Raw genomic sequence first — 27998 nt, forward strand, 5'->3', positions numbered from 1 at the left:
TTTTTTGTTATTTGTAGAGACAGGGTCTTGCTATGTTGCCCAGACTGGTCTCAAACTCCTGGCCTCAAGCAGTCCTCCTATCTTAGCCCCCAAAGTACTGGGATTACAGGTATGAGCCTGTACCTGGCCGACTTTTACTTTTTTTTGAGATAGAGTTTCACTTTTGTCACCTAGGCTGGAGTGCAGTGGCCCAATCTCACCCTACTGCAACCTCTGCCACCTGGGTTCAAGCTATCCTCCTGCCCCAGCCTCCCAAGTAGCTGGGATTATAGGTGCCCACCACCATGCCTGGCTATTTTTGTATTTTTTGGAAAGATGAGGTTTCACCATGTTAACCAGGCTAGTCTCAAACTCCTGACTTCAGGTGATCCACCCACCTTGGATGTAATCCCAAAGTGCTGGGATTACAGGGGTAAGCCACCGTTCCTGGCCAACATTTACTCTTCACCAGTCTGCTTTGACTGGACCAGTTTCCCCTCTTGGTAGCAATTGCTTTAATTGTGCTTTCTCTTCAGGATCATACTGGTAGAGCTGTGTTTCATCTCCTATGACAATTTCATTTATTCAAAGAAGCATTTGAAGATCTTGATCCCAAGTGTTTAAAATTTCTATTGTGTACAAGTTCTGCTCTTGTACACAGCTGATCTGAATGCAACAGTTTGGTTCCCACTGAGTGGAAAGTTTGTTCAACTTTAATTTTCCAATCGGAATTGTGTACGCTGAGCCAGATGAGATGTCTGTTGTGCTGCCTATTGTTTGGCAACAGAAGATTAACTGCTGTTCATCTTCAGTTCTCGTCAGTTAGGACATGAATAAGATGAATTTTTTTCTCACAAACTGATGTGGTTGAACTGCTCCTGTGGGCTTCATCTTCAACATCATCTCATCCCTTCCCCATCCAGATTTTTTTTTTTTTTCTGGTGAGACGGAGTCTTGCTCTGTCGCCAGGCTGGAGTGCAGTGGCACGGTCTCATCTCACTGCAAACTCTGCCTCCTGTGTTCAAGCGATTCTCTTCCTTCAGCCTCCCAAGTAGCTGGGAGTACACAGGCAAGCCACCATGCCCAGCTAATTTTTGTATTTTTCGTAGAGACAGGGTTTCACCATGTTGACCAAGATGGTCTTGATCTCTTGACCTCGTGATCCACCCGCCTCGACCTCCCAAAGTGCTGGGATTACAGGAATGAGCCACCGCGCCCAGCCCGTTTCTTCTTAAAGAAGTTATCCATTTGTAAACTGCTGATTTATTTGGGACATTGTCCCCATAAACTTTTCATAAAGCATCAATGTTTTCACCGTCTTCCACTTAAGCTTTACCACAAATTTAGTGTTTGTTCTTCAACTGTAGCAGAACTCATGCTGCTCTGATAGAGGCTCTTTTCAAAGCGATCTTTCTTAGTGCCTCCGACTAGATCTTGTTTACACATGTTACCAACAAGTTGGTATGAGTTTGTTTCAGTGCCAAAAATGTTGAGATCCATGCATATTTTTTTCATAATATGTGTTTTCCATGAACATTTCGAAGACCCCTCATATGTTATCTCCATTGGATAAATCCTGGTGACTGCTGATTCAGAGTCTGCGTATTTTACATTTTAGGATACATTTCCCCAAACTCAAATGTGTTTAAAACTAAACCTATTCTTTTCTCCCAGACCAGACTTGTTGAGATCAGAAGGGATCCCCACTACAGAAGTGGCTCCCATGGCATCCCCTTTGTCCGGAAGCCCCAAAACGTCCACCTCTAGCAGCAAGAGCCGATATCGAAGCAAACCACGCCACCGCCGAGGGAATAGCAGAGGCAGCCATAGTGACTTTGCCTCAATCTTGAAAAGCCAGCCAGCCCAGGAAAATTCACCCCATCCCTCTTACCTACACCAAGCTCAATCCCAGTACCCTTCTCTCCATCACCATGATCCTCTGCAGCAGCAATACCAGCAGCCCCCTCCTGCCATGTCCCAGAGTCACCATCCCAGACTCAACATTCATGGACAGGACATTGCAGCCTGCGCCAACAACCTGAGGTATTTTGGCCCAGCAGCAGCCCTGCGGAGCCCACTCAGCAACCATGCCCAGAGACAGCTTCCTGGCTCGAGCCCTGACCTCATCTCCACAGCCATGGCTGCAGATGGCTGGAGAAGTTCTGAGCCTGACAAGGGCCAAACTGGTCCCTGGAGCTGTTGCCAGGCTGACCCTTATGACCCCTGCCTTCAGTGCAGACCGGAACAGTATGGATCCTTAAACGTACCCTCTGCTGAGCCAGTGGGGAGGAGCCCTGACCTTTCCAAGTCACCAGCACACAATCCTCTCTTGGAAAATGCCCAGAGTTCTGAGAAAATGGAAGAAAAAGAATTCAGCAGCTGTAGGTCTGAGTCATCCCTCGGCACCACTCAGCTCATCACCCCTCCAGTGCTACCTCGAAAAACAAGGCCTCTGCCAAAGGTAAAGTGTAACGACAAGAGTAGCCTGCATCACTGTTGTGTTATACACATTAGAAAGCATATGTAAACACCATACACTTTGGAAAAGGATAAGATAAAAGAAACATAAATAGAAACTTATTTTACTTTAAATTCGTTCTTTCCTCACTACGTGAGTGATAAGCTACAGAATACACTTTAGGAACTACTGAACCAGAGGACTGAATAAAATGTATGTATAATAATTAATGAGTAGATAACTATATGTTGGGGATATGGGATGGGTGTGGTGGCTCAAGCCTATAATCCCAGCACTTTGAGGAACTAAGGCAGGTGGATCTCTTGAGGTCAGGAATTAAAAACCAGCCTGGCCAACATGGTAAAATTCTACCTCTATTAAAAAAAAAATACAAAAATTAGCCAGGTGTGGTAGCACGCACCTGTATTCCCAGCTACTTGGCAGGCTGAGGCATGAGAATTGCTTGAACCTGGATGGTGGAGGTTGCAGTGAGCCGAAATCACACCATTGCACTCCAGCCTGGGTGGCAGAGCGAGACTCCATCTCAAAAAAAAAAAAGATAACTATATAGTAGGGATATGTAATCAACATAGTTTGGAAACCACTATCCTAGCAGTCTAGTCCTGAGGGATGTTATAGAGTAAGTTTTAGTTTAAGAAGCACAGTATTCTCTTATGCCCTCATGCAGATTCCTAGTGCACATGAACAAATCCTCCGCTTTGAGAAATCACATAGTCAATTTGTTTAACCAAGCATTTCCCTCCCCTATTTGAACATACAGCCTTTTAAAATTAACACCTATTAATCCCCCCTGGCACTACCTTTCTTCACAACTGACTTTGGAAAACACTGCCTTAATTTTTTTGAAACGGAGTCTTGCTCCGTCACCCAGGCTGGAGTGCAGTGGTGCCATCTTGGCTCACTGCAACTTCTGCCTCCCATTTTCAAGTGATTCTCCTGCCTCAGCCTCCCGAGTAGCTGGTACTACAGGCACCCACCACTACACCCGGCGAATTTTTGTACTTTTAGTAGAGATAGGGTTTTACTATATGGGCCAGGTTGGTCTTGAACTCCTGACCTTGTGATCCACCCGCCTCAGCCTCCCGAAGTGCTGGGATTACACAGGCCACTGGGCCTGGCCCCACATTGCCTTAATTTGCAAGTGTTGTGACCCAGACAGTTCTTAGTCATTGACATCTGTTTCTCTTCTCTGTAACCACTGGCTGCCTGAGATTTGTCAGCTGGGAGGCAGACTACCAGAGCAGTTCCCAGCATGGGCCTAGGAGCCAGGCAGATCTCACTTTAAAGACAGCCTCTTCCACTTACTAACTCGATGGACCTCAGTTTCCTTGTCTATAAAAATCGGTCTAATATTGGACTCTGCCTCATCGTTGGATATGAAGATTACATGCATTAATACATATAAAGTATTTAGAACAGGGCCTGGAACATAGCACCTTTCTGAAAGTATTAGCTCTTCTTGCTATGGGTCAAAAAATAAGGTTATGTATGAAAAGTGTTTACAACATGGTAGATACCCACCCAGTTTTAATTTTGGTTTCATCTCATCATCATTGTTCATCAGAAATTTAGCTGAAGAAATGAAAGGGTATAAAATGTAATGAGTATGTTTGGTCAACTAGGCATTGAGTAGAAAAGAAGCTGAAGCTGAGGGCTGTTGTCTGGGAACTGCATTTCCCCCTCCACCTACATTGCTGCTCCTGTACCGACTAAGCATGCCCAGAGATTAAATTGTTTTTCGGGGGCTGGGTGTGGTGGCTCATGCCTGTAATCCCAGCGCTTTGGGAGGCTGAGGCGGGCAGATCACCTGAGGTCAGGAGTTCGAGACCAGCCTACCAACACAGTAAAACCCTGTCTCTACTAAAAATACAAAAATTACCTGGGCATGGTGGGGTGTGCCTATAATTCCAGCTACTCAGGAGGCTGAGGCAGGAGAATCACTTGAACCCGGGAGGCAGAGTTTGCAGAGAGCCGAGATCTCACCACTGCATTGCAGCCTGGGCAACAAAGCAACACTCTGTCTCAAAAACTAAGTAAATAAATAAATAAAAATTGTGTTTCAGCTGGTGCAGTTGATTTGGGCCAATCCATTCTCTGCTCCTTCAACTCCAATGGCCAGTAACTTGTATTTTTTGGTAACTCCTTTATTAAGATACAATTTGCATACCAGACAGTCCTTCCTTTTAAAGCGTAGAGTTCAGTGCTTTTTCTCCACAGAGTTGTGTAACTATCACCACGACCAATTTTACAACACTTTTATCACCCCAAAACCCCGCACCCTTTAGCAGTCACCCCATCCCCCAGGCTCCTTCAAATAACATGTATCTTTGAACCTTTCTCATGCCATTTTGATACCATCTGTGGGTCTTTAGCCTCGTACATGTGGCCTCATTAGAACCTCACTCCCACAGAGCAGCTCAACTTCTCTTTACCAAAGCACAGTCCCGCAGGTTCTCCTACGGTAAACTACTCATCTCAGCAGTCAGGATAACTTCGTCTCTGTCTTTCCCATTTTCAAAAGAAGTATATCAGAATACAAATCAGTAAGGTCATGATATTTTAGAACTGACTTTTGAAAAGGAAAATTATTCTCAATATCTGGTCTAACCCCTTGGACCCAATTTCCCACCTCACAAGCGACTAGGTAATCCAGCATATCACTATGCTGTGGCTAAGGACAGTTGATCTTAAGTGTGGCTGCTCTTCTGCCCTTGGTTTGAGATGAGTTCTCTGAAAGCTCACCTCAGGCAGGGCACTTATCCCGCCTTCCAGATCAACCACAGAGCCCCAGCAATCACAGGGCCCCAGATGTCCCAGCCAGAGCTCCCTTATTGCTGCCAATATGCTGACTCACTAAAAATGCATTCAGCACTTACTTTTAATTGGCAAACAATAACTACATATATTTATAGGGATAACACCAATTTTGTATGCAGTATTGTATTAATGGAGCGAGGCATACAGTACAAACAGGATATAGTCTGACCCTCAAAAATGTCTAATTATGTAATATTAGTTAAAAAGTGATTGGTATATAAAAAGGGGAAAAGCAATTGTTGGGCTTTGAAGATTTGAAAGATCACTTCTGTGACAGAGCCAGGAACCGCTAGTGACAATGGTTACAAGAGACTGCTCCCAAATCCAAGACCTCCTCTCCAACTTCCCTCCCCATTACTCACCTCTGGACACTTTAATGGCGCCATCACCTCCCTGAGGACACAGATAAAGTTTTACTCCCTCCTACGCGTCTTTCAGCATCTAATGCAGGCCCGCCATTGTGGGTACCCTGGAGAAGTTGCTAAATGAATAATGAGGACATACATGTTTAAAGACGACATTCAGCAAGCTACTAAATGCCTTTTGACGATAATTACATTTTTTACAAATAGTGGGGATGGGGTGAGAGAGAGAGAGTGACACTAAAATAAATAAAACTCTTGTTTTTCTTGTTCTCAGAGTGGAGATGACTCCTCAGAAGAGGAAGAAGGGGAAGTAGATAGTGAAGTTGAATTTCCACGAAGACAGAGGTAAAACCAACAAACGTGCACAGTGGCTTTTAGCGGAGTGGGGAAAAACCCTAAGTTTGCCACACCTGCTCTTCAACCACAGGTCATTCCCCAACAGCCACGTTATGGGGAACTTTGAACTCCCTGGGTTCATGTTTCCCTATCGCCACCTTTTGGCAGTTGTCCGTGCACAGCAGATCCTAGTTCATCAGCATTTCTTTTACAGCAACCTTATGATGTACAGCAACCTCATAGATTCGAGGTTACCACTGAGAATACAGTGGGCCATTTGTGACAGATGGCCACGCTGTTGTATGGGTAACTGTATTGGTTTCTAGTGTGCCTCCTGTGTTAGCCTGCTTGGGCTTCTGTAACACAGACTGGATGCTTAAACAACAGAAATTTATTTCTCACAATTCTGGAGCTGGGGAAGTTCAACATCAAGGTTCTAGCTTACTTAGTCCCTGACGAAGGCTCTCATCCTGGCGTGCAGACAGCCACCTTCTTGCCGTCTCCCCACATGGCAGAGAGAGAGAGCTCTTCCTCCTTTCATAAGGTCACAGTCTTACTGGATTAGGCCCCGACTCTTATGGCCTCATTTAACATTAATTACTTCCTAAAGACTCTATCTAGATACAGTTAGATTGGAGGTTAGAGCTTCAACTGGTGGATTTGGGAGGAAGACACTTCAGTCCATAGCATTCCCTATGCCTTAGATTTCCTCCCACAAGTTAAACGTCCTTAGATAAGTTGAGTCCACCTTCAACCCAGCCTTAGAAATAGCTTCTGCTTAGATAGTGATGATAATATTCCTGGTAGGAGTAACTAAGGGCCATTTCCCCTCACTTCTAGAATAAAAGCTGCCGCTAATGTAGAGGAGAAGATAGTTTCCCTACCAGGAGGTCTTTTCTGTCATAGACATTCTGTTCTTGAAGAGTAATGCTCTAAGAGTCTCCCCAGGAAGGTATGTGTATCTGCCCCAAAACAGGAAGTCCCTACAAACCGAAGGACTCCTGGCTGTTTGATAAATTTTATTCCGGATCCCCACATTATGCACAAAAGTGAAATCTGTTCTCATTCTCTACTATTCCTGGGCTCTTGATGGCCTCTTCTTGTATATCCCTGATCTGCCCTGCTGACCCCCCACCAACTCTCACCCCATCACCTGGCCTGGGTATCAGCCAGGCCTAGGCCATATGGCATAAAATCTCTTTGTACTAGACCGGGATCTGTGGCTCATGCCTGTAATCCCAGCACTTTGGGAGGCTGAGGCATGTGGATCACCAGAGGTCAGGAGTTCGAGACCAGCCTGGCCAACATGACAAAATCCTGTCTCTACAAAAATAGCTGGACATGGTGGCATGTGCCTATAATCCCAGCTACTTGGAAGGCTGAGGCAGGAGAATTGCTTGAACCTGGGAGGCAGAGGTTGCAGTGAGCCGAATAGTGCCCCTGTACTCTAGCCTGGGCAACACGAGTAAGACTCTGTCTCAAAAAAAGTCTTTATGCTAAGAAATACAGAAAGATCAGACAATGGCAAAAGAAAAAGGCAGTCTTTATTTGTTTTGTTATATTTTTTAAACCATTGTAAGCTAATATTCTTATTTACTAAGCTGCTTGTAAACAATGGGAAGGAACTGAGGAACTTTTGTAAATTATCTCCCCAGAAGCTTTGGCTCATCAGAGCTAAACCTAGATGTTAACTAGCATGAGGTCCTAACTGCCTGGGCAGTACCCACAGCTGCAGAGTGAATGTTCCTTCTGAGCTCATTTCTGTTGGAGGTTGGTCAACAGGGGTAGTGAAGGTACTTGGGCCTCCAGGGCCACATGCCCAATGGACACTGGGCTCTGGGAAATGAAGTTAGGGTGGATTGGCAGGGAGATGAGGGATGGAAGTTAGAGAAGGACACTGATCAAAGTGTGTGTAGACCCAGCTCGAGCCTCAGCTCTGCCTTTTCTGATGGAGTGGCCTTAAACAGGTCACTGCCCTTCTCTGGCTCCAGTTTTCTCATGTGGGAAATGGGTTAGTCCAGAGACTCTGCAAAGTCTTTTTCACCTGTGAGAATCTATAACTCTCTAAATAATTTCAATTTGGACATTTCCATACCTGCATACATGTACATAATGTGATTAGACAAGCTGATTGTTTTCAGACCATTCATAGCCATCAGCTTGGAGCATAGTGTTTAGTCACATAAATATATAAAACAAATGAAAGGGGAAATTAAAATTTCCTTCCTGTGTTAGTCACCTCAGGCTGCCATAACAAAACACTCCAAATTGGATGGCTTGAACAACAAGAATTTACTTCTCATGTTCTGGAGCTGGGGAAGTCCATGATCAAGGTGTCAGCAGATTTCGTTTCTGGTGAGGGCTCTCTTCCCGGCTTGCAGACAGCCACCTTCTGTTTCCTCACATGGTCTTTGCTCCGCATATGCATGTTGAAAGACAGAGCGAGGAATGGAGATAATCTCTTCCTCTTCTTATAAGGCCACCAATCCTATCTGATTAGGACCCCGCCCTCATGACTTCATTTAACTTTGTTTACCTCCTAAAAGCCCTATCTGCACATACAGTTGCACTGGGTATTAGGGGCTTCAACAAGGAATTTCATGGGAGATAAAAATTTGGTCCATTGTTTTAGCATTAAAAGTTCAGTAGTTTCTACCTATCTTTTTAGGCCTCCTCAATGGCAGGAAAAAACCTAGATGATCTCTACCAAAACTATGAGTGGCAGATAAGGAAAGGAAAGTAGTTGTTCCTGTGATTAAGTTCTCCTGGTTCTTCTGGTTCTAGGCCCCATCGCTGTATCAGCAGCTGCCAGTCATGTTCAACCTTTAGCTCTGAGAATTTCTCTGTGTCTGATGGAGAGGAGGGAAATACCAGTGACCACTCAAACAGTCCTGATGAGTTAGCTGATAAACTTGAAGACCGCTTGGCGGAGAAGCTAGACGACCTGCTGTCCCAGACGCCGGAGATTCCCATTGACATATCCTCACACTCAGATGGGCTCTCTGACAAGGAGTGTGCTGTGCGCCGTGTGAAGACTCAGATGTCTCTGGGCAAGCTGTGTGTGGAAGAACGTGGCTATGAGGTGGGGGCTTCTCCCTTCTCCTCCATCACTATTTCCTTTTTTGCTCTTTGGGGTTCGAGTCTCCAGATCCTTTACAATTTTCATTTAGTAATAAGATACAACAACGGCCTTGTATTGGTCTGTTCTCACAATGCTATAAGGAACTACCTGAGACTGGGTAACTCATGAAGAAAAGAGGTTTAATTGACTCACAGTTCCACAGGCTGTACAGGAAGCATGGCTGGGAGGCCTCAGGAAGCACAGTCACAGTAGAAGGTGAAGTCATGATTAGATGTGAAGCAAGCATGTCTTCACATGGTGGCAGGAGAGAGAGAAAGCGAAGGGGGAAGTGCCTCTCACCTCGAAACGGTCAGATTTCCTGAGAACTCACTCGCTATCGTGAGAATAGCAAGAGGAAAATCTGCCCCCATAATCCAGTGACCTCCCACCTCTGGATTATGCCTCAACACTGGGAATTATAATTCAACATGAGAGTTGGGTAGGGTCACAGAGCCAAGCCACATCAAGCCTCCAAAAAGTAAGTAGAAGTACAGAGATCAACAGAGCTCCCAGAAAGGAGGAGAGTTTCTCTCAAATGACACACACACATTGAACTGCTCAGGAAACCTTCGTGTCAAGAATTAACTCAAAAATCACCTCTTCCCACTCCCATCTCCCAACATGGTTAAAGGTCTGAGGTTAGGTCAGGTGTGGTAGATTATGCCCATCATCCCGGAACTTTGGGAGGCTGAGGCAGGAAGATCACTCTAGGGTCAGGAGTTCAAGATCAGTCTGGGCAACATAGCAAGACCTCACTTGTACAAAAAAAATTTTTATTAGCTGAGTGTAATGATACATCCCTGCAGTCCCAGCTACTGGGGAGGCTGAGGCAGGAGGATCTCAAGCCCAGGAGTTTGAGGCTGCCGTGAGCTATGATCAAACCACTGTACCCTAGCCTGGGCAACAGTGAGATCCTGCCTCTGAAAAAAAAAGAGAATTTTTTAAGGTCTGAACCTTCCCCCTCCAGATCCTGGCTCTTCCCTGGATGGTGTCATCATAGCACATACAGCACTTTCATATTCAGTATGCCTTTGGAGAAGCAGGCTAGCATAGTGGCTGTAAGTTTGTACCCTGGAATCCAACTGCCTGAGTGCAAATCATAGCCTTCCACTTACTGTGGGACCCTGGGCAAGCCACTTAACCTCTCCGTAAAATGGGGAGAATAATAGCGTCTGTCTCATAGGGTTATCGTGAGGACTAACTGGATTAACAGATGTGTTAATAAAGTCCTTACGACAGTGCCTGGGGCATAGTAAGCACTATATAAGCGGTGGTGTGGTGGGCACTGTTGTTACTGTCGTAGCCATCATCGTCATCATCTTCACGCGTCTTCTTTCTCCATAAGCCCCACAAGGACCGGACCTGGTCTCATTTATCTCTATAGTCCCCTTACCAAGTGCAGTGCCTGCTGTGTGGGAGGTGTGGTGTCTATTTACTGGGTGATTCTAGAAATGAATTCAGGTTTTTATTTTGTCTTGCCTCTGCAGAATCCTTTGCAGTTTGAAGAACTGGACTGTGACTCTTCAGATGGGGAGTGTTCTGATGCCACAGTTAGGACCGATAAACACTACAGCTCTGCTACCTGGTGATGAAGGAAGGCGCATCCTGAAGACCTCGTGACTATACTGGCATCTCAGATCCACCCCACCCTCAGACTTGTCCCACTCTCTCCCAGCATTTGGTCTGGAAAGAGAGACTGCCTCACCTTTACCACCCCTAGAAATGAGCTGCAATAACAGGAACAAGAGACTTGGCAAATCTCTGGAAAATAATATCCAAACGAAATTGAGTCTCACTGAACATTTCAATCAAGAATGGCAGGGATCTATTTTATTGAGTATTCTAGCTACTGTAACATTGATATTTATTTTTGTTTGACATTTTAACACTTTGTACTGTAAAGAGTGAACTATATATGAGATAGAGAAAGAGACAATAATTTCTTGCAGAAAAAAAAAGAGATGAAAGAAAAAGAAAAGAACAGGAAAAAAAGAAATAAGTGGAATTTAGGAGCAACATCCTTGGGAATTTGTGGGGCCGGGAGGTATTACTGCTGCTTGAACAGGGGACCAGGTCTTTTGGCCACAAATGACTAAAGAAGAGCCAGAGCAAGACATTGAACATTTTAGAACACAAAGAACAGCGAAAGAAAAGCAATTCCAGGCAGCTTGGGAACAGACCATATTCACTGCAACCAGCTTGTCCAGGTGGGTTATGGACATGACCTAGAAAAGTATGGTGACCAGATACTCGCACCCAAGGTCTTCAAGGGCGTGTGCTTCTCCTGGAGGGGAAAAACAAACAAACCTGTATCTGTGGAAGCTGGTTTCATTTTTAGATGTTTAAGCAGCAGTTGGTCGTGAGGTTTACAGATAGTGTCAAATCTTGTTTCTGGCAAATACGTCCCTATTTAGTGCTGTCACTGTCATTGCCTTCACAAATGTGCTACCTTGACCCAGTGTGTTGATCCTTCATCCTCAAGTGCCATTGCCTTGTAGCTTACTTCCTTGCTGCCTGCTGACCACTTCCTGCGAAACAAAGGTTGGGGGCAGTAGTGAGGGGGAGAAAAGGATAAGAGAGGAAGAACATCTACAACAGTGTTAGGAGAGCGAACGTGGAATTTGTAAAACCCCATTCTCAGGATGACTCAGTTCAGCTACATGGAGAAGATGGAATCGCCCCTCTCTGGAACCAGGTTGCTTGTCCACTTGAGTCCTATTGATTCAAGCAGGAGAACAGACTTTGAAGGTAGCTGGGATGTATGCGTGTCTATCCAATGTCCAAGCCCAAACCACCCCTTTGTTTTTATTCACTAACTCATTCTATCTTAGAAGTTTTTGTTGTTGCTGCTGCTGCTGTTGTTTTGAGACAGAGTTTCACTCTTTTTGCCCAGGCTAGAGTGCAATGGCACGATCTCAGCTCACTGCAACCTCCACCTCCCGGGTTCAAGCAATTCTCCTGCCTAGCCTCCCAAGTTGCTGGGATTACAGGCACCTGCCACCATGCCTGGCTAATTTTTCTATTTTTAGTAGAGATGGAATTTCACCATGTTGGCCAGGCTTGTCTCAAACTCCTGACCTCAGGTGATCCACCTGCCTTGGCCTCCCAAGGTGCTGGGATTACAGCACCAGCCACAGCACCTGGCCTATCATCTTAGAAGTCTTAATGACCACAGTGCTGGCCTGGCTTAGAAGTCTTAATGACTGGCTACACTGTCAGAATAAAGGCAAAAACAAGCAACTTGCAAAAGGCAACTCCTCTCCCAGCACAACAGCATTTTTGTTCAATAAATAACTGGATTTGAACATCTGTGGAAAGAACAAGAGATGCTGAGCAGGGATAGGAAGGATTTTTACGTCACCAAAAGCCTGTCTCCGGGGTAGTGGGCTCTGAAAAGCATTCCAAGGTGCTTCATGGTGCCTTGGCCTTCGGGAAAATTTTATTTAGAATTTTATGTACAAATAGATGTTGACCTAGTACCTGTCCCTGTCTCCAAGATAGATTACTGTCAAATGACCTCTCTAGATTCGCTAGACTCTTTGACATTGCATCATGTTGACCCTTAGGAAATACTTGCACAGACGGCTGTTAAACCATTTCCAATGCAATGAAAATGTTGCCCCTCCTCGGGTTTCACTGACTGCATCAGCCAAAAAGAAAAGGCAGGAGGGAATTTAGAGTTCCTTTCGCTTGTTTGAGCCCTCCATTTGTTTACACTTTATATTGATACATTGATTTAAAATGTAGTGTCTATGATTTATAGCTCTTAGGTAGGATGAAGGAAAATGTTTAATTTATACAGAGGACAGTATTGTTTGCATTAAATTATTCCATTTTGTAAAAATGCTGTAGCTGGACTACACGAACGACCTTAAGTTATGGCATCATTATCACGGTTATTTTATTTTATAATCTCATTCTCATTTTCTGTCGATCAGAAGGTGTGATTTATGATGTAGCACAATGATTGTGTTTATTGCTAACCAGGAATGATTATGGATTTTATTATTTTAATGAAGGAATGAAAATGGAACTGCCATTTGGGAGCTCCCTGGGCTTGACCTTAGCTGTGTTCCCTAATTTTCTGTGTACAACAATCATCTGAGGATGCATGTTCTGCCCTGAAGCCCAATGGATACATTATGATGTTGACTTGATTGTGAACGCTCTTGCGTGGGCCGATGGCCCCCAGGATGTCAAATAGTGGATGGACATATAGTTCAAAAGCTGTAAACTTGCTCAAGTTTCTTAGGAAATAAAATCATGGGACTGTATTAGAAATTAAAAGAGAATTATTTAATGTCCTGAGAGGAACAGATGTAGAGGGCTGATGGATTCATTTCAAGAACTGACAACATAGTTTGCAGTCTCCTTCCTGCCAGAGCCCTTTATCCTCCTAGTTGGGAGTAGCAGGGAGACTAAAAAATGAAATGGTATACAGTAGTCCCCTTATCCACAGCTTCGCCTTTCATGGTTTCAGTTATGCTCAACTGCAGTCCAAAAATATTGGATGGAAAATTCCAGAAATGATTCCTAAGTTTTAAATTGCACGCCAGTCTGAGGAGCATATCTTGCCCCTTCCTACCCTGGATGTGATCCTCCCTCTGTCCAGCACATTCATGCTGCTCATCCATTAGTCACTGGGCAGCAGTCTCGGTTTTCAGATCAACTGTCTCGGTATCACCGTGCTTATGTTCAAGTACCCTTATTTAATTACTAATAGCCCCAAAGGGGAAGAGTGATGTGCCTAATTTACAAATTAAATTTTATCACAGATATGTAAGTATCGAAAAAACAGTAGTATATATAGGGTTTGGTACTATCAGAGATTTTAGGCATCCACTGGGGGTCTTGGAACATATCCCCCACAAATAAGGGAGGACTACTGTATATACCTGTAGGATATGACATAAAATGCCTAGCTGTGATGTCATCCTAGAACAAGACTAAAGAACTTTAAGAAGGAGGCTTGGTCACATAGAGGACCAAGGGCTGGAAAAATATCTTGAAAGGCCATATTTTCAATCCTCTGACTTCAGATCACACCGTACTGTAAATCTCTTTCATTATTCCTTGGAACAGAGATGCTACAACTCCATGTCTTCTTTCTGTCCAACATAAGACACTGACACTTTTATGCAATTCCTGCCCACCTTTGGTGGCAACAGAGAAACATGAGGGTCAGCTTCTATCTTACATGGTTCGGTGATGGTCTTCCTAGAAAACCTACACCAATACCTCATAATTTTGATCAGTTTTTTTGAATTCTCATCTTGATGATCTGTTATGCTATTGTCATCCATCTTATCTGGATTAACTGTTATGAGTATGTTAGGGCAGTAGGGAGCAGCTGAGTATCAGTCATTCATTGTGTAATCAAGAGTTGAATAAAGTCCACACTGAACACATTTTGATGAGTAGAATTGACTAGAGGTTTCAGAGAAGAATGATATTCCTAGTGGAGGTTAAAAAGGGAAATACCTTTTCCGTCCCAGACTAGTCCTTTGCTGCCTGCCTTGCGATAACCGGAAACATCTTGAGTTGATGTATGTTTCTTAGAGAATGACTCCACAGTCATCTGAAGAGTGTTGAATCAAGAGCGCAGGGAAGTTATGAGCTGTTCTTCAGTCCTGACAAGTGTGTTAACAACCGTGCTTCCAGGAACCTCATAAGCCTATGGTTTCAAGCTGCTTCATTGATGCAAAGTTTAAGCATCTTGGGATGAATGTCCATGTACAGTTAACATCTGTTTTTGACTGACTGCAAGATGATGACTTAATTGAGGTTGCAGATGAGCATTTGGTTTTGATTTCCATCTATTTCTAGATCATATCCTCTGGGTAACAATTCCTCTTAAAATTGCTTTGCAGAGGGACGGAGAAGCCTGCATCTACTTTGAAATTATAATGGACCTTACTGCCACTTAAGTTTAGACTTGTTTGCAAGATGGTGGGGAGCGCCTGCTTAGAAAGATGAAAATGCTAGCTGTATTCTAAGCTAGCATCTTCATCTAGCTATTTGAAGTTAAGATACTGTATTTTAAAATGTGGGTGTCAACAAATCAACCCTTTTAGAATGAAAGAGATTTTGAGTAGGATTTAGTAAGTACTGGACATCTACTGTAGAGCTTTGTCATGCTAAATTATTCCCCTCTCCTTAAGTAATAGATGCGCTGGTTTGGGGTTTTCCTGGCGCCAACCCAGACTTTTTTTTTTGAGACAAGATCTCACTCTGTCACCAAGTTGGAATGCCCACCTCAGCCTCCTGAGTAGGTGGGAGCACAGATGTTTGCCACCACGCCCAGTTTTTTTTTTTTTTTTTTTGGAGAGATGGGGGTTTCCCTATGTTGCCCAGGCTGGTCTCAAACTCTGGGTTCTAGCAATCCTCCTGCTTTGGCCTCCCAACTTGCTGGGATCACAAGTGTGAGCCACCACACCCAGCCTCCAGACCATTTTAAATGCCCTCCACCACTGTGTCATATTGGCATCCTTTAAGAATAAATCATCCTTTTGATCAGATGATTTACTCTTTTTTTCTTCAATGTCCTTATATCTAAATGTTTTTTTCCCTTTTCTTAAAACAGTCCCACTTGAACTTCCTGGAACTGAATTCTCCAGAACATAATATTTATGATCCATAGAATGCCTGCCCTACTTTGCAGTAGTGTGTGCTGTTTTGTTTTCCCACTGAGCCAGAAACCAAAACATTACACTACCACTTACCATCATCTACCACCTCCAAGACCAACATTATGTATTGAGTACCGTATGTTTCCCACTGAGCCTAGACACAGCCTCAGAACCTCTCCACGTATCACTTGGAGCAACAATTGCCACTTGACTGGAATTGCCGTCTGAGCTTGAGTTAGTCCCAATGGGAGAACGACAGGCTCACACCAGTGTTCTCTTATGGAATCACCTGTGGCTGTCAGGGGCAGTACCAGTGAAAGGGGAAAGGCACTTGCCTCTACCCACTGCCCTTTTGGATGACACGTCTAATTGAAGGAACAGCAACCACTGATGGATCCAATTCCAAAATGTCTCTTCATTCACATCATTCAATTCTGTTGAATGAATATGTTCCTTCCTCACCTTTTATAAACAGGAAGTTCATATAAGCCCCAGTTACTTGCTTCTTTAACTCTGTGAGACTAATGTACCAAAACAATGTGACACTCTTTTCGAGACTTTGACTTATACTGTCACTATGAATTTAGTGCCTTTCCAGGCAGCAAAATGTTTCTTCTTTGCTGAGTTCACAGGACAAACAGCCCAAGATACTCGCACCCCCAGTGTTAGCAACCTCACAGACTGGTACATTAGAATCATATTAATCTGCTTGTTTGCATGTTACAACTGATACGGCAAATACCTATTCAAGCTGGACTGAACTAGGCTAAGTGGAGGACCTTTGTGGAACCTGGCGCATTTCTCAGGGGCAGGTGGCTAAAGAGGGGAGCTCTGACTTCACTGCTTTGAGAAACAGAAGGTGGGTTAAGGCTTGTGTTAACTGTCACATGGCCAGGGTATGATGGCAGGATTTCACAGAGCCAAGCCCTAAGCAGATGGCAAGGCCACTGTAAGGAAGCTCCGGGCAGCATCCCAGCTCTGCTCTCCAGAGCCACTTCACGGCACTCAGGGGATCGCTGGCTCACGGCCACAGGCTGCTGTCCAGTGACCAGGTAGACAGGGTCCTCCAGTGACTGCAGGCCAGCACGTGCAAGCTGTTGGGAAGATGTCCTATCTTGGCCGTATCACCCCAGTGGCTCTTCACTCCAGAGTGACCACTTCCCAGACTCTGGAAGTGGGAAGACCCTCTTTGATGCTTTATGACAATAATTTGAGCTCCTACTGATTTGGAGCAAATGAGTTTCTCTTTTGTGATTAAGTCTCCAAATGAACTCCCCTACCTGTCTCCGCTCCAGTTTCCTGTACTGTCAGCCCCCAGCTCCCAGTGTCTCTGATGCCGGCTCCCTCTCTATGTTGAACAGCAATGGGAACAAGAACGACTGTCAAAGCAATCAAATGCATGGAATTAAAAAATATACTTCACTGTTTTCTAGTCCTGTCTTTTTCTAAATGTAGTGTTTGTGTCTTGGGAGCTGCCTTAACAATCTCAGCATTTGTCAGAACTTGAGGGAAAGGACTTTACGTGACTGGGCTCCTGCAGCCACGAAAAACAGGTAATGGGAAAAGCTACTTTCTGTGGTTCCTGTATCTGACACAGCCACAAAAGGCAGAGGCAACCCTCTTCTTATTTGGCGACCGCTTCTTGAGTATTCTGTAAAGGCTAGGCCGGCACTCTGCTTCTTCCCTATGTTTTCCTGCTGCTCATCCAGTAGCTATTCCTGTTACTAGTAACCCCGCCATACAGGGAGCAGAGAGAGAAAAAGAAGATGAAAATCTGGTTTCCGAGGAATTATTTTGGTAAGAAGCATACTGAGAGTGGAAAGCTTAAAACACTATTTTCGACTGTCCAATCTTCAGCCAAGCCTGACTCCCACTGGCGAGGGTAGTTGAAAGTTAGCAACATGTTCAAACAAGCACCACACTTATAGCCATTTGGGTATTTATTTGGGAAATTGCTTTGGCTGTAAACTCACAACTGATAAGGCACATTATTTCAAAATCATCGGGGTGGAGGGAGATAAATCTAAGGATCCTGAAAAGGGGTAAAGGGCACACAGTTGCGGTGATGTGGAAAACTTCTTTCTCCTCCCTTCCCCCTGCTCCAGGACACGAAGGGCCACAGTCTTCCAAATCTGCTGCCTTCTACCCTCACTCTCGTTATCAAGGCTTCTTTTCAAGAAAAACGCATTTTAAAAAGTGAAATCCTTGCTGTGAAAGGATCATACCATAGCCAGCAACATCACCTGGGAATCCATCTTGAACAAGAGGCCTAGATTAAAGTCTTGGCAAGACTCTTGGCCAACCCAAATCATCAACCCAGTAGATGAAACCCAAGAGCAACAGTCTGGTTAAGTCCTGATGAGTGACTCCTGTGGGGTCAGGCCCACAGGGCCGGTCAGTTCAGGTGCCAAGGTCCTGCTGTCTTTGGAAGCATTCATCCAGTCTGCCAATTCTGTAGTGCAGCTAGAGGAAGTAATGACAGCTACAGGCAATGAAGATACAACACAACAAAGTTATCAGTAACCAAGGTTTCCTCTTTAAAAAATACAATTATTCTTCAGTTACTCTCAGCAAATAAAAAATGAAAAACATTCAGAGGGCATACTGCCTGAGGGCTCCATATTGCCTGAGGACTCCATATACTGAACCCATTCTCTGAGCATGACACAGAAGGAATTCCTGCAGAAAGGACAGATAAGAACATGTTTGCCTGCTCATCTGATTCAGGGGAGTCAAGGGCCCTGCCCCATCCAGATGGATAAGAATTTCTCCAGAACATATCCATATCTCCATTCATATTTAATAGTCTGTTTGCGATCAGTTTAACGGTCAGGACATGCAACCACGAGGAGGTGTGACATACATGGTAACATCAGAGTCTGAACACGAGCATTACAGAAATCATGTATGCGAGCAATACGTGGAAGTCCTAGGCAGTTCGTCAGCTTGTTTCCCTTGGCTTATGAAGAGGTAGGTCATCAGCAAGAGAGTACAAAAGAAACACTCTTCAAGAGACCAACAAGATGAAGAGCCACGTCAGTGATGTGGGTTCCCATGTCATCATCGGAACTAAACATCCACAAAGATGCAAGAGGAGGGCATCTGTCACAGCAGCCTGTCACCCTGCAAAAGAGGTATTCTGGACAAGGACAATCAGCATCTTCTCCCATGAGGACTGGCATGAGGGAAACATAACAGGCTATCCTGAGCTCCTTGTTAGACCACAAAATATAAAGAGCATTTTCTTTTTTTTTGTTTGTTTCTTTTTTGTTGAGATGGAGTCTCACCCTATCACCCAGACTGGAGTGCAGTGGTGCCACCTCGGCTCGCTGCAACCTCCACCACCCAGGTTCTAGCGATTGTCCTGCCTCAGCCTCCCAAAGTGCTGGGATTACAGGCATGAGCCTCTGTGCCCAGCCACAAACAGCATTTTCTAGGAGGCATCCATTTGTAGTGTCTGCTACACCAGGGCTGGTATGAAAAGCTGATATAATACACCTTCAAGAGCAGAGTGTCCTTTATGACCAGACACCACACATCGATGCACAGTGCCATGTCACCTACTGAAGGCAATTAAAAACAATAAAGGGCTTTAGAGGACCACACCCATGACACAAATAAGCAACTGAGTCCAGAGAGACGTGGCAAACAGAAAATCCAGATCACGTGTCTTTTCTACTATGCGTATGATCAGCAATGCTTGTTTCATTCAATTGCAGATGTTTCTGACTAAATTTTTTAATGAGTGTTCCAGGAATTAATGCCACCATGGCAATAGCCAACAGCTTAAAGGCAGTGTCCCAGGAGAAAAGAGCATCCAGAGAGCTTAGGGTTGACAGGATGGAGCCTGTCTGCACACAGATGAAATTGTATGGGATCAAACCTGGAAGAAGAAAAGGGGAAAGCACCTGTTACTAGCAGCAGCAAAATTAAGAAAATCCTAATTCAGAAATGTCACCAGGAACAGTGAGTACAGATTTTGCCTGACTCTTGACCCTTACACGTATTAACTCTTCCCTTCTTTCCTTCTTTTCTCTTCTTTTCCCTCTTTTCCTCACTTCCCATATATACCTCTCTTGTTCAACAAAAGAACTTGAGACATTTACACAAATAATACATGCTACTATAAGATAATTTTACAATAGGGCCAGGAACAGTGGCTTATGCCTGTAATTCCAGCACTTTGGGTGGATCACTTGAAGTCAGGAGTTTGAGACCAGCCTGGCCAACATGGTGAAACCCCATCTTTACTAAAAACACAAAAATTAGCCAGGCATGATGGCATGTGTAATCCCAGCACTTTGGGAGACCAAGGTGGATCCCCTGAGGTCAGGAGTTTGAGACCAGCCTGGCCAACATGGTGAAACCCTGTCTCTACTAAAATCACAAAAATCAGCCAGGTGTGGTGGTGTGTGCCTGTAATCCCAGTTACTCGGGAGGCTGAGGCAGAAGAATCGCTGGAGCCGAGGAAGCGGAGGTTACAGTGAGCCAAGATCTCACCACTGCAATTCAGTCCAGGTGACAGAGCTAACAGAGCTAGACTCTTCTCAAGAAAAAAAAAACTGATAGGAAAAATAGGAAAAGCAAAATGCTTGCAAAAGAATATAAGACATCAGGGAGTATAGTTAGTAGAAAAATGTATAAGGTTTGCTAAAAGTGGGCCCCAAATTTGGTTCTGAGCACCCACCAGCCAAAGTAAAGAGAGAAGTGCTGTTGTTGAGATTTGCAGTATGCATAAGATTAAAAACAGTTTTTTAAAAGACGTACTACGTACATTCTGCACTGTTTCAAAGAGGTCATCAAATCCCCTGGATCCCAAAAGTCTGACTGGCTGAACAGGCTGGCTGCAGAACAATCAGTGGGTGACACTGCTACAAACCACATCCCTGGGCTCCACCCCAGAAATTCTAACTACTTGGCTCTGGGGCAGTACCCAGAAACCTGTATTCTAAAAGCCCCTTCTCCACTCCCACCCTGAGATTCAGATTGGTTTGGAACCCTCTGAAAATCCATTCTTCTTCTATAGGAGAGGAGGTGTAAAGGAGATGAAGACCCCAGACCCCTCAAGGTTACACAGCTTGTGAGATGGGGGACAGAAAGCCTGGTCTCCAGATCTTGCCAAGCCTCATGCTACCTAGGTAATTAGAAGCTGCAAACCCCCACTAGCTGAGGTTCTCAGGCCGATGTGACCAGAATTGGCTGTGGTAGACCTTGCTTCTATTTAAGATCTCCATTTCTCTCAGGTATCCCCTATTAATAGCAGCCGCTCAACCACACATTTGTTCTGTTTGACCTAGAAGCCCTGAATTGCCTTTCCCTTTAGGTTCTAAGGAAGGTTAAGAGAAAGTGATCCTTGCCTTAAGCTTCAGGAGGGTGGTTTTCTTCCAGTACAGAGAAAGTAGCAGTCACTGATTTTATAGGATGTTAGCACTTTACCGCTCTGATAAAGATGGTCGAAGTCCCATACTTTGAGCCACACTGCTCTAGTCCCAGCCCTGATCTGGATGAGTGGCCCATTGTGAGTAAGTGGCTTGCTAGAGGTCACACAATTGTCAAAGGCAAGGAGAAACTTTAGATATTGTCTAATTCAGTAAACTGCAACACTCAGGATCCAGCGGAATCCCTTCTAGGGACTAACTACTCATATTAAATACCTGCATCACCGGAAAAACATTAAAAGCTCCTGATCCCCGAGTCCCACCCCAGAGATTATTTAGTTGATGTGTGGTGTGGCCTTAGTTTAGGGATTTTTAAAATCTCCACAGGTATTTTTTGAGGCAGAGTCTCATTCTGTCGCCCAGGCTGGAGCAAAGTGTCACACTTTCAGTTTACTGCAACCTCGGCCTCCTGGGTTCAAGTGATTCTCCTGCCTCAGCCTCTCGAGTACCACCACACCAGGCTAATTTCTGTATTTTTAGTAAAGACGGGGTTTCAACATGTTGGCCAAGCTGGTCTTGAACTTCCGACCTCAGGTGATCCACCTTGGCCTCCCACAGTGCTGGGATTGGCCTAAAGGTGATTTTTAATGGGTTTGCAGTTTGAGAACGACTGGATTAAAATGCATATTCCCAGATCCCACCCCCAGGATTCTGATTCAGTAGGTCTGGAGTACACCCCAAATCTAGATTCTCAACAAGCCCCCTGACCCTGCCAATCTGATAAAAGTGGCCCAAGGCCCACACTTGGAGAAACACTGCTCTTTTCCTAGCCTCTCATCCACTGAGGGTAAGTAGCTTGCCACGGGTTGCGCAATTGTCAAAGGCAAGATGGAACCTCAGGGATGCCAGCTCTTCCTAAGGCAGAACTTAATCCAAACAGGGGCCAAAAACCAGGCAGGAAGTCCCTTGCTCTGCTCCTTTCTTCTGTCCCCACTCAAAACTCATGGACACATACCCTCATTCCAACCCTGCTCTTCCTGCTGGCATTTACTGAGTACTTACTATGAGCCAAGTTATGTGCTTTACATAGACTATCCTTCTAATCCCAGTTCCTAGCACATACAGCTGTGCAATGAACAATATTTAGTACAAAGGTATTTTTACGGGTTTTCCTGCTGCAGCCTGAGTAGATCTGAAATCAAGAATCATTTCTTTAGACCCTAAGGCTTCAGCCGCACTTTGTGAGCCTGTGGTCTCAGAAGCAGGCACATGCTCACATGGCCGACAACCCAGGGCAGACCCCCAACGTGACAGCTGTGAAGACTCAAACCTACCCCACCAGCATCTTACCGATAAGAACTGAGAAGAAGAACTGCACGATGGGAATGTTGAGAATCGGGGCCGAGAGGTTCAAGAACCAGTTTGGTGTCATGGGGAAAAGTCTCAAAAACAGTAAGAAAAAAAACAAGCTGTTTCTGTTCTCCTCCACCTGTAGCCAGAGGACAAAGCTGTTAAGAAGCAGACAGGGTCTCCAGGTACTGAAAGCCTGCTGGCGCCAGGCACTGTTCTAGACACTTTACATAATCTGTTCCCAATTCTTCCACCAACCCTCCAGGGAGAGACTGTTTTCCTCATTTTAAAAATGGAGGTGCTGAGGATCAGAGAAGTGGGGAGTTTGCCCGAAGTCCCAGAGCTGGTAATGATGGAGCTGGGATTTGATCCCAGGTCTATGTCTCCTGAAGACATCAAAAGAGCCCCTAGGATCTCCTGAGATGGCATGGAAGAGCATTGTGGGAAACCCCCGCTATGTGCATCATTCAAGGCACGTGGTGACTCTCTGGGGTCCCAGCTCTCAGGTGTGACCCCTCCCCTTACCTTTCTCTGCAGCAGGACCACTTTATCAGGAAAGTAGGACACCACCAACTGTTTGCCAAAAACACTGGAGAGCAGGTAGCAGCATGTGGCACCCACCGAGGTCAACACACAGCAGAGCAGAAGCCCCAGCCACGGCCCAAACAAGGCACCAGCCAAAACATTCTGCAAAGAAAACAAACCCTCAGGCGGGTGAACATCTAGCAGCTACCAGGCACCTTATCTTGGAGCCTAAGGAGGTTCCCTCCTCCTTCACTGTTTCTTCCCAGCTAAAACCCAATTGCCTTTCTCTCTTCGCTTCTTCCTTTCTCCCTCCCACTCTCCCTCTTTCTTTTTTCTTCTCTCTCCTTCTCTCTTCTTCCTTCCTCTCTTCCTTCCCTCCCTTCCTCTTTCTCTTTCTCTCTTCCTGTCACAGGATCTCCTTCTGTCATCCAGGCTGGAGTACATTAGCATGAGCACAGCCACTGCACACTCAAACTCCTGGACTCAAGCAATCCTCCTGCCTCAGCCTCCAAGGTAGCTAGGACTGTGGCACACGCCACCAAATCCACCTACTTTTTAAAATTTTTTGTAGAGATGTGGTCTCACTGTGTTGCCCAGGCTGGTCTCAAACTCCTGGGCTCAAAGAATCCTCCCACCTCAGCCTCCCAAAGTGCTAGGATTACAGGCATGAGCCACTGCCCCAGGTCCCCATTGCCATTTTAAAGAGGTGAATGAAAAATTACGAAAAGGCTGGGAACTACACCTGGCATCAGTCTCTTCACCTTGAAAATGAGGATAAGGATTAAAGCCTCAAGGGATTTAGATGGGATCTGTGGCTGTGGTAGCTTCTGCAGTTACTGGGGCTCCAAGAAAGTAGAAATGAAACTCACAATTTATTTTTACTATTTCAAAAGATGAACACAAACCATGAATTTCCCCTTGATAAGACCGCACAAGCTATAGAAGACGTCTTGTTTCTTTCATCTTTGCTAGAATTACATCTGTGTAGTATGCTAATCCCAGGGGTTCCATGTTGGCCAGAGCTCTAGCCAACACTTGAAGAAGTCTTGCTCTAAGAAAAATGGCAAAGTGGGCCAGACACAGTGGCTCACGCCTGTAATCCCAGTACTTTGGGAGGCCAAGGCAGGTGGATCACCTGAGGTCAGGAGTTCGAGACCAGCCTGACTAACATGGAGAAATTCCGTCTCTACCAAAAATACAAAATTAGCCGGGCATGGTGACGCATGCCTGTAATCCCAGCTACTCGGGAGGCTGAGACAGAATTGCTTGAACCTGGGAGGCAGAGGTTGTGGTGTGCCAACACTGCAAGACTGCACTCCAGCCTGGGCAACAAGAGTGAAACTCCATCTCAAAGAAAAAAAGAAAAGAAAAGAAAAATGGAAAAGTGAACCAATACTTCCTAAATGCATTCTGGCTGGTAGATATCATCCTGACAAAACATGGGATCCAAGAGAGAAAGAGAAAGCCTTGGAAGTGGGAAGGTGGGGAACTGCTGAGTACGCTGTGTTAAGTGCTTGACTACATGTCCTGTGTCATCCTCACTATATCCCTGAGTCATGCCATCCTCACCCCATTCTACAGGTGAGAGGTTAAGTATCTTGCCCAAGATCACAGCAGGCAGAGTCAGGGTTCACCCTCAGGTCTGGATGTGGAGCCCCCACCAAGCAGCAGCTGGCTCTCTGCCCTGAAGAGGGATCAGCTCAAGACAGAAGACAGACACAGGGCAGCCTCAAGGAGTGAGCCCCTGACCCAGAGCACCACACACCTCCCCTGTCCTCTTGGACATGTCTACATTTCTCCTAGTTTCAAGGAAACTGCTTGAGCAGGTCTAGCCTCAGCTAGAGGAGAGAAACATCATGGGGCAAGAGAGGGAAGCAGTATAAGAGGAAGCTGTCAGTGTCTCCCACTTCTGTGCTCACTCAATCCCTCAGTAGACACTGAGGGCCACTGTGTGCCAGCCCCACTACACCCACTGTCAAGTTTAATCATCTCCACACAACAATCCCAGGAGGTTACAGGGGAGTATCCGAATTGTGCAGAAAAGGAAACAGAATCGGAAGGAGGGCAGGACACTGACCAGGAAGCTGGAGCCAGGAATGGCAAAGCCCTGTTTGTAGAGGTAGGCGCTGCAGAAGAGCAGGAACACGTAGCCCTGGTGCTCCTTCCGGTATTCTCGAAGGACCTCAGAGAGCTCCCGCAGCTCTGCCAGGTCAGAGGGGAACCACAGTGACCTGCAGATTTGGAAAAGCCAATGGAAACATGAGTTCAGATCAGCCCAGTGCTTACGAAAGTCACTTGCTGTGTCTACTTTTCAGAGTAGGTTTATAAATATGCCCATCATCTGGTCTGCTGGGAAGACATACATTCCCAATGACAGATGACCTGATACGACATTGTAGAGACAGACAGGAGAGCACTAGTTTGGAAGCAGGAGACCTGGCTTAGCATCCCAACCCTGCTACTTTCTGTTACATGTCCTTGGACTAGTCCCTGGGTCTGTTCCCTTATCTAAAATATGAGGGGTGGGTGTTAAATCATCATGAAGTTCTCCTTTAGCTCTGGGATTTTAAAATCTGTTCTTAAGAGGCAAATGGATTCTTTTCCAGGCAAGTTCTAAATGTCCTAAATTGCCTTCCTTTCAAGGACACTGACTCCCCCACAAACCAAGAACGATTCAGACTTCAAACTGTTCCTGAGGTGCCAGGTAAAATGACTTTTCAGCATTCACTATGATGCCAATTAAATATTCTACAGGAAAGTATATCTATCCCATACCATAAACATAAGTTTTTTGATAATATGTCAGGCTTGAATCGAACCCTTTCAAAGAGCCTACTATTTCACTCTGCTCTTAATCTGGTCCTCAGTGTACTCTGTACACTATAACCCTGTCCAGGAGTTACAGTATAAAGGTTACTTTGCCTCTGCCGACTGAACAGTCCTTGACTCCATCACTGATTAATTACTTCTCCTGAGAATGCTTCTCTTGGTTATGTCTGACACCCTCAGCAGAGACTTCTTAGCTACAGCAAAAGAACACAATAACTGAAAACAGTTGCCCTAATAGTCAAATCTCAGTAATTCCCTTGACCACGCAATGCTGTACTAGGCACACTTCCATGCCCTTTATAAAGAGTATGCAGCACTCACAAAAACCTGCCAGGTAGGTATTGCTCTGCCACCTGCCTCAACCAGTAGTTCATTATAAGGAGAAAAGTAGGCCAGGCACAGTAATTCCAACACTTTGGGAGGCTGAGGCAGGTGGACCACCTGAGGTCAGGAGTTTGAGACCAGCCTGGCCAACATGGTGAGATCTCGTATCTACTAAAAATACAAAAATTAGCCAGGCCTGGTTTCGGGCGCCTGTAGTCCCAGCTACTCAGGAGGCTGAGGCAGGAGAATCGCTTGAACTCGGGAGGAGGAGGTTGCAATGAGCCGAGATCGCGCCACTGCACTCCAGCCTGGGCGACAGGGAGAGACTCCATCTCAAAAAAAAACAAAAAAAAAACAAGAAGGGCAAAAGTAGAGACAGCCAGGAAGAGGGCAGAGCCGATAACTGATTCGTGAATAATTTAAAGTTGTCCAAGCAACATTTCTCCTGAAGACGTAATGTCTAAAGTCTCAAGGGGAGGAGGAGAGGCAGCTGAAAGTGGGCGTGATGGGGCTGAGGACCCGCACGGGGCGAAGATCGGCGGGTACTGGGGAGGCAACGGCGCGGGCAAGCTCAGCGCCGCGCCTCCCTCTGCAAATCCATCCAACCAAAGGCGGCGCGGCGCCCCGCACACCCGGCAGCCGGCGCCACACAGGTCCCATCCACCCGCCTGCCCGAGACCGTGTGGACGCGGGCCCAGATACCAGATCGGATTCTAGTCCGATAAGTGAACCGCAATTCCCAGCCCCAGACGCCGCCGATACAGGAACCCGGAACCCGAATCTCCGAACCTCCGATTCCCAGCCCCGGTCCTCGGACCTGGCTCCCTTCCGCCGCCACGCACCTGCCCCCAGCCTCCTCAGTGGAGTCCAGTCTCCGCCCGCGGGGCAGTCGCGTCGACAGCAAGTACAGGGCGAAGGTGCAGCCGGCGAAGACGAGAAGGAGGCCGAGCAGCGGGCGCATGTCGGCTCCGCACCCCGGCCCACAGGGCCGCCAAGAAGCTAACTGGAGTCGCGGGACGCAGCGGCGGGCGGACTGAGCCAGCGGAGCACGTTAGCGAACGGACCGGGGCGGGGTCCGCGCCAAGCCCCGCCCCCGAGCCAGGCCCCGCCTCCCGGGCCAGGCCTCGCCGGCGATTCTGACTCCTGGTAAAACTTGCCTAGCGGTCTGTCCTCTCTCCTGTCCGTCCCTTTCTCCACTTAATCTGCAGGCATGGAGCTCCCCCAGTGCCGCCTCGGCGCCAGGGTTGGCAGATCCGGGGGTGAATCGTGAGCCCAGCCCGCAGCGAGCTTGCAGTCTAGGGCTCGAGGCAGTCTTGTCCACAACACGAAGCAAATGCAGCCGGTGTAGCACCAGCGGCTGCAATCAAGTGCGGCTGGGCGGTAATAGTGACCGCGGAAATAATCAGAATTGCTTTTTATTCAGCCCCTACTATATTCCCATTATCCCTGAGCCTCACAGTCATCCTGCAAGGTAGGTGTTTGTGCCTTTCTCTAACAGATGAAAACTCTGAGTTTCAGAATTAAATAACCCCCCAAAAGAGAGCCAGTATAAGAATTCAAGTCAACCTGGGTCCAAAACCAGTGGTCCTTACACTGTGTGGATTCATGGAGGAGATGGAGTTTACCTTCAAGGATAAGCAAGACTTCTGCAAGCAGAAAGAGGAGGGAATGGGTGAACTAAGGCCCAAGTAAGGCACCAGAGTCCAGTTTCAGTGAAGCCTAAGGTATATGAGAAATAAGTGAGACTCTGGGGACAAACAAGAGTGCAGTGAAGGCAGGCTAAGGAGTTGGATTTTTTTTTTTTTTAAAGACAGGGTTTCACCATGTTGGTCAGGCTGGTCTTGAACTCCTGACCTCAGGTGATCC

General features: G+C 45.9%; 2 protein-coding genes across 33 annotated transcripts in view; one reads left to right on the forward strand and one right to left on the reverse strand.

Moving 5' to 3' along the window:
* The window catches only part of MAP3K13 (mitogen-activated protein kinase kinase kinase 13), a 178384-nt gene extending 167291 nt beyond the window's left edge, over positions 1-11093 (forward strand). For all 29 annotated transcript variants that reach the window (XM_054245429.2, XM_078350394.1, XM_054245430.2 and 26 more), the window contains 4 exons: positions 1654-2440; positions 5915-5985; positions 8761-9058; positions 10585-11093. In XM_054245429.2, the coding sequence (XP_054101404.1) occupies positions 1654-2440; positions 5915-5985; positions 8761-9058; positions 10585-10686 (1258 nt within the window). In that variant the 3' untranslated portion in view covers positions 10687-11093. The remainder of the gene's footprint in view (positions 1-1653; positions 2441-5914; positions 5986-8760; positions 9059-10584) is intronic.
* A 393-nt stretch (positions 11094-11486) lies between these two features.
* TMEM41A (transmembrane protein 41A) lies at positions 11487-27167 on the reverse strand. Of its 4 annotated transcripts, XM_035274669.3 has the most exons (6): positions 26975-27167; positions 25057-25210; positions 22980-23141; positions 22455-22593; positions 17007-17105; positions 11501-11625 (listed from the first exon to the last, which is right to left on the reverse strand). In XM_035274669.3, the coding sequence occupies exons 1-6, from the start codon at positions 27091-27093 to the stop codon at positions 11597-11599; spliced, it is 702 nt and encodes a 233-aa protein (XP_035130560.1). In that variant the 5' UTR covers positions 27094-27167; the 3' UTR covers positions 11501-11596. The 4 variants fall into 4 exon arrangements, with proteins under 4 accessions (XP_078206539.1, XP_035130560.1, XP_002758186.1 ...); XM_078350413.1 differs by lacking the exon at positions 17007-17105 and having other exon boundaries at positions 11487-11625; positions 22455-22612; XM_002758140.7 differs by lacking the exons at positions 11501-11625; positions 17007-17105 and adding an exon at positions 17652-19609.
* Positions 27168-27998: the final 831 nt, after the last annotated feature.

Source organism: Callithrix jacchus, chromosome 15 (assembly GCF_049354715.1).
Source record: "Callithrix jacchus isolate 240 chromosome 15, calJac240_pri, whole genome shotgun sequence".
Classification (NCBI taxonomy): domain Eukaryota; kingdom Metazoa; phylum Chordata; class Mammalia; order Primates; family Cebidae; genus Callithrix; species Callithrix jacchus.

Bases quoted from the DNA above. Each gene is read 5' to 3' on its own strand.
- TMEM41A (XM_002758140.7), bottom strand. From the start codon at position 27,093: ATGCGCCCGCTGCTCGGCCTCCTTCTCGTCTTCGCCGGCTGCACCTTC. The intron at 25,211-26,974 runs GTGCGTGGCGGC...CCAAATCTGCAG, and splicing joins ACTGAGGAGGCTGGGGGCAG to GTCACTGTGGTTCCCCTCTG. The intron at 19,610-22,454 runs GTAAGATGCTGG...TTCTTCTTCCAG, and splicing joins CTTCTTCTCAGTTCTTATCG to GTTTGATCCCATACAATTTC.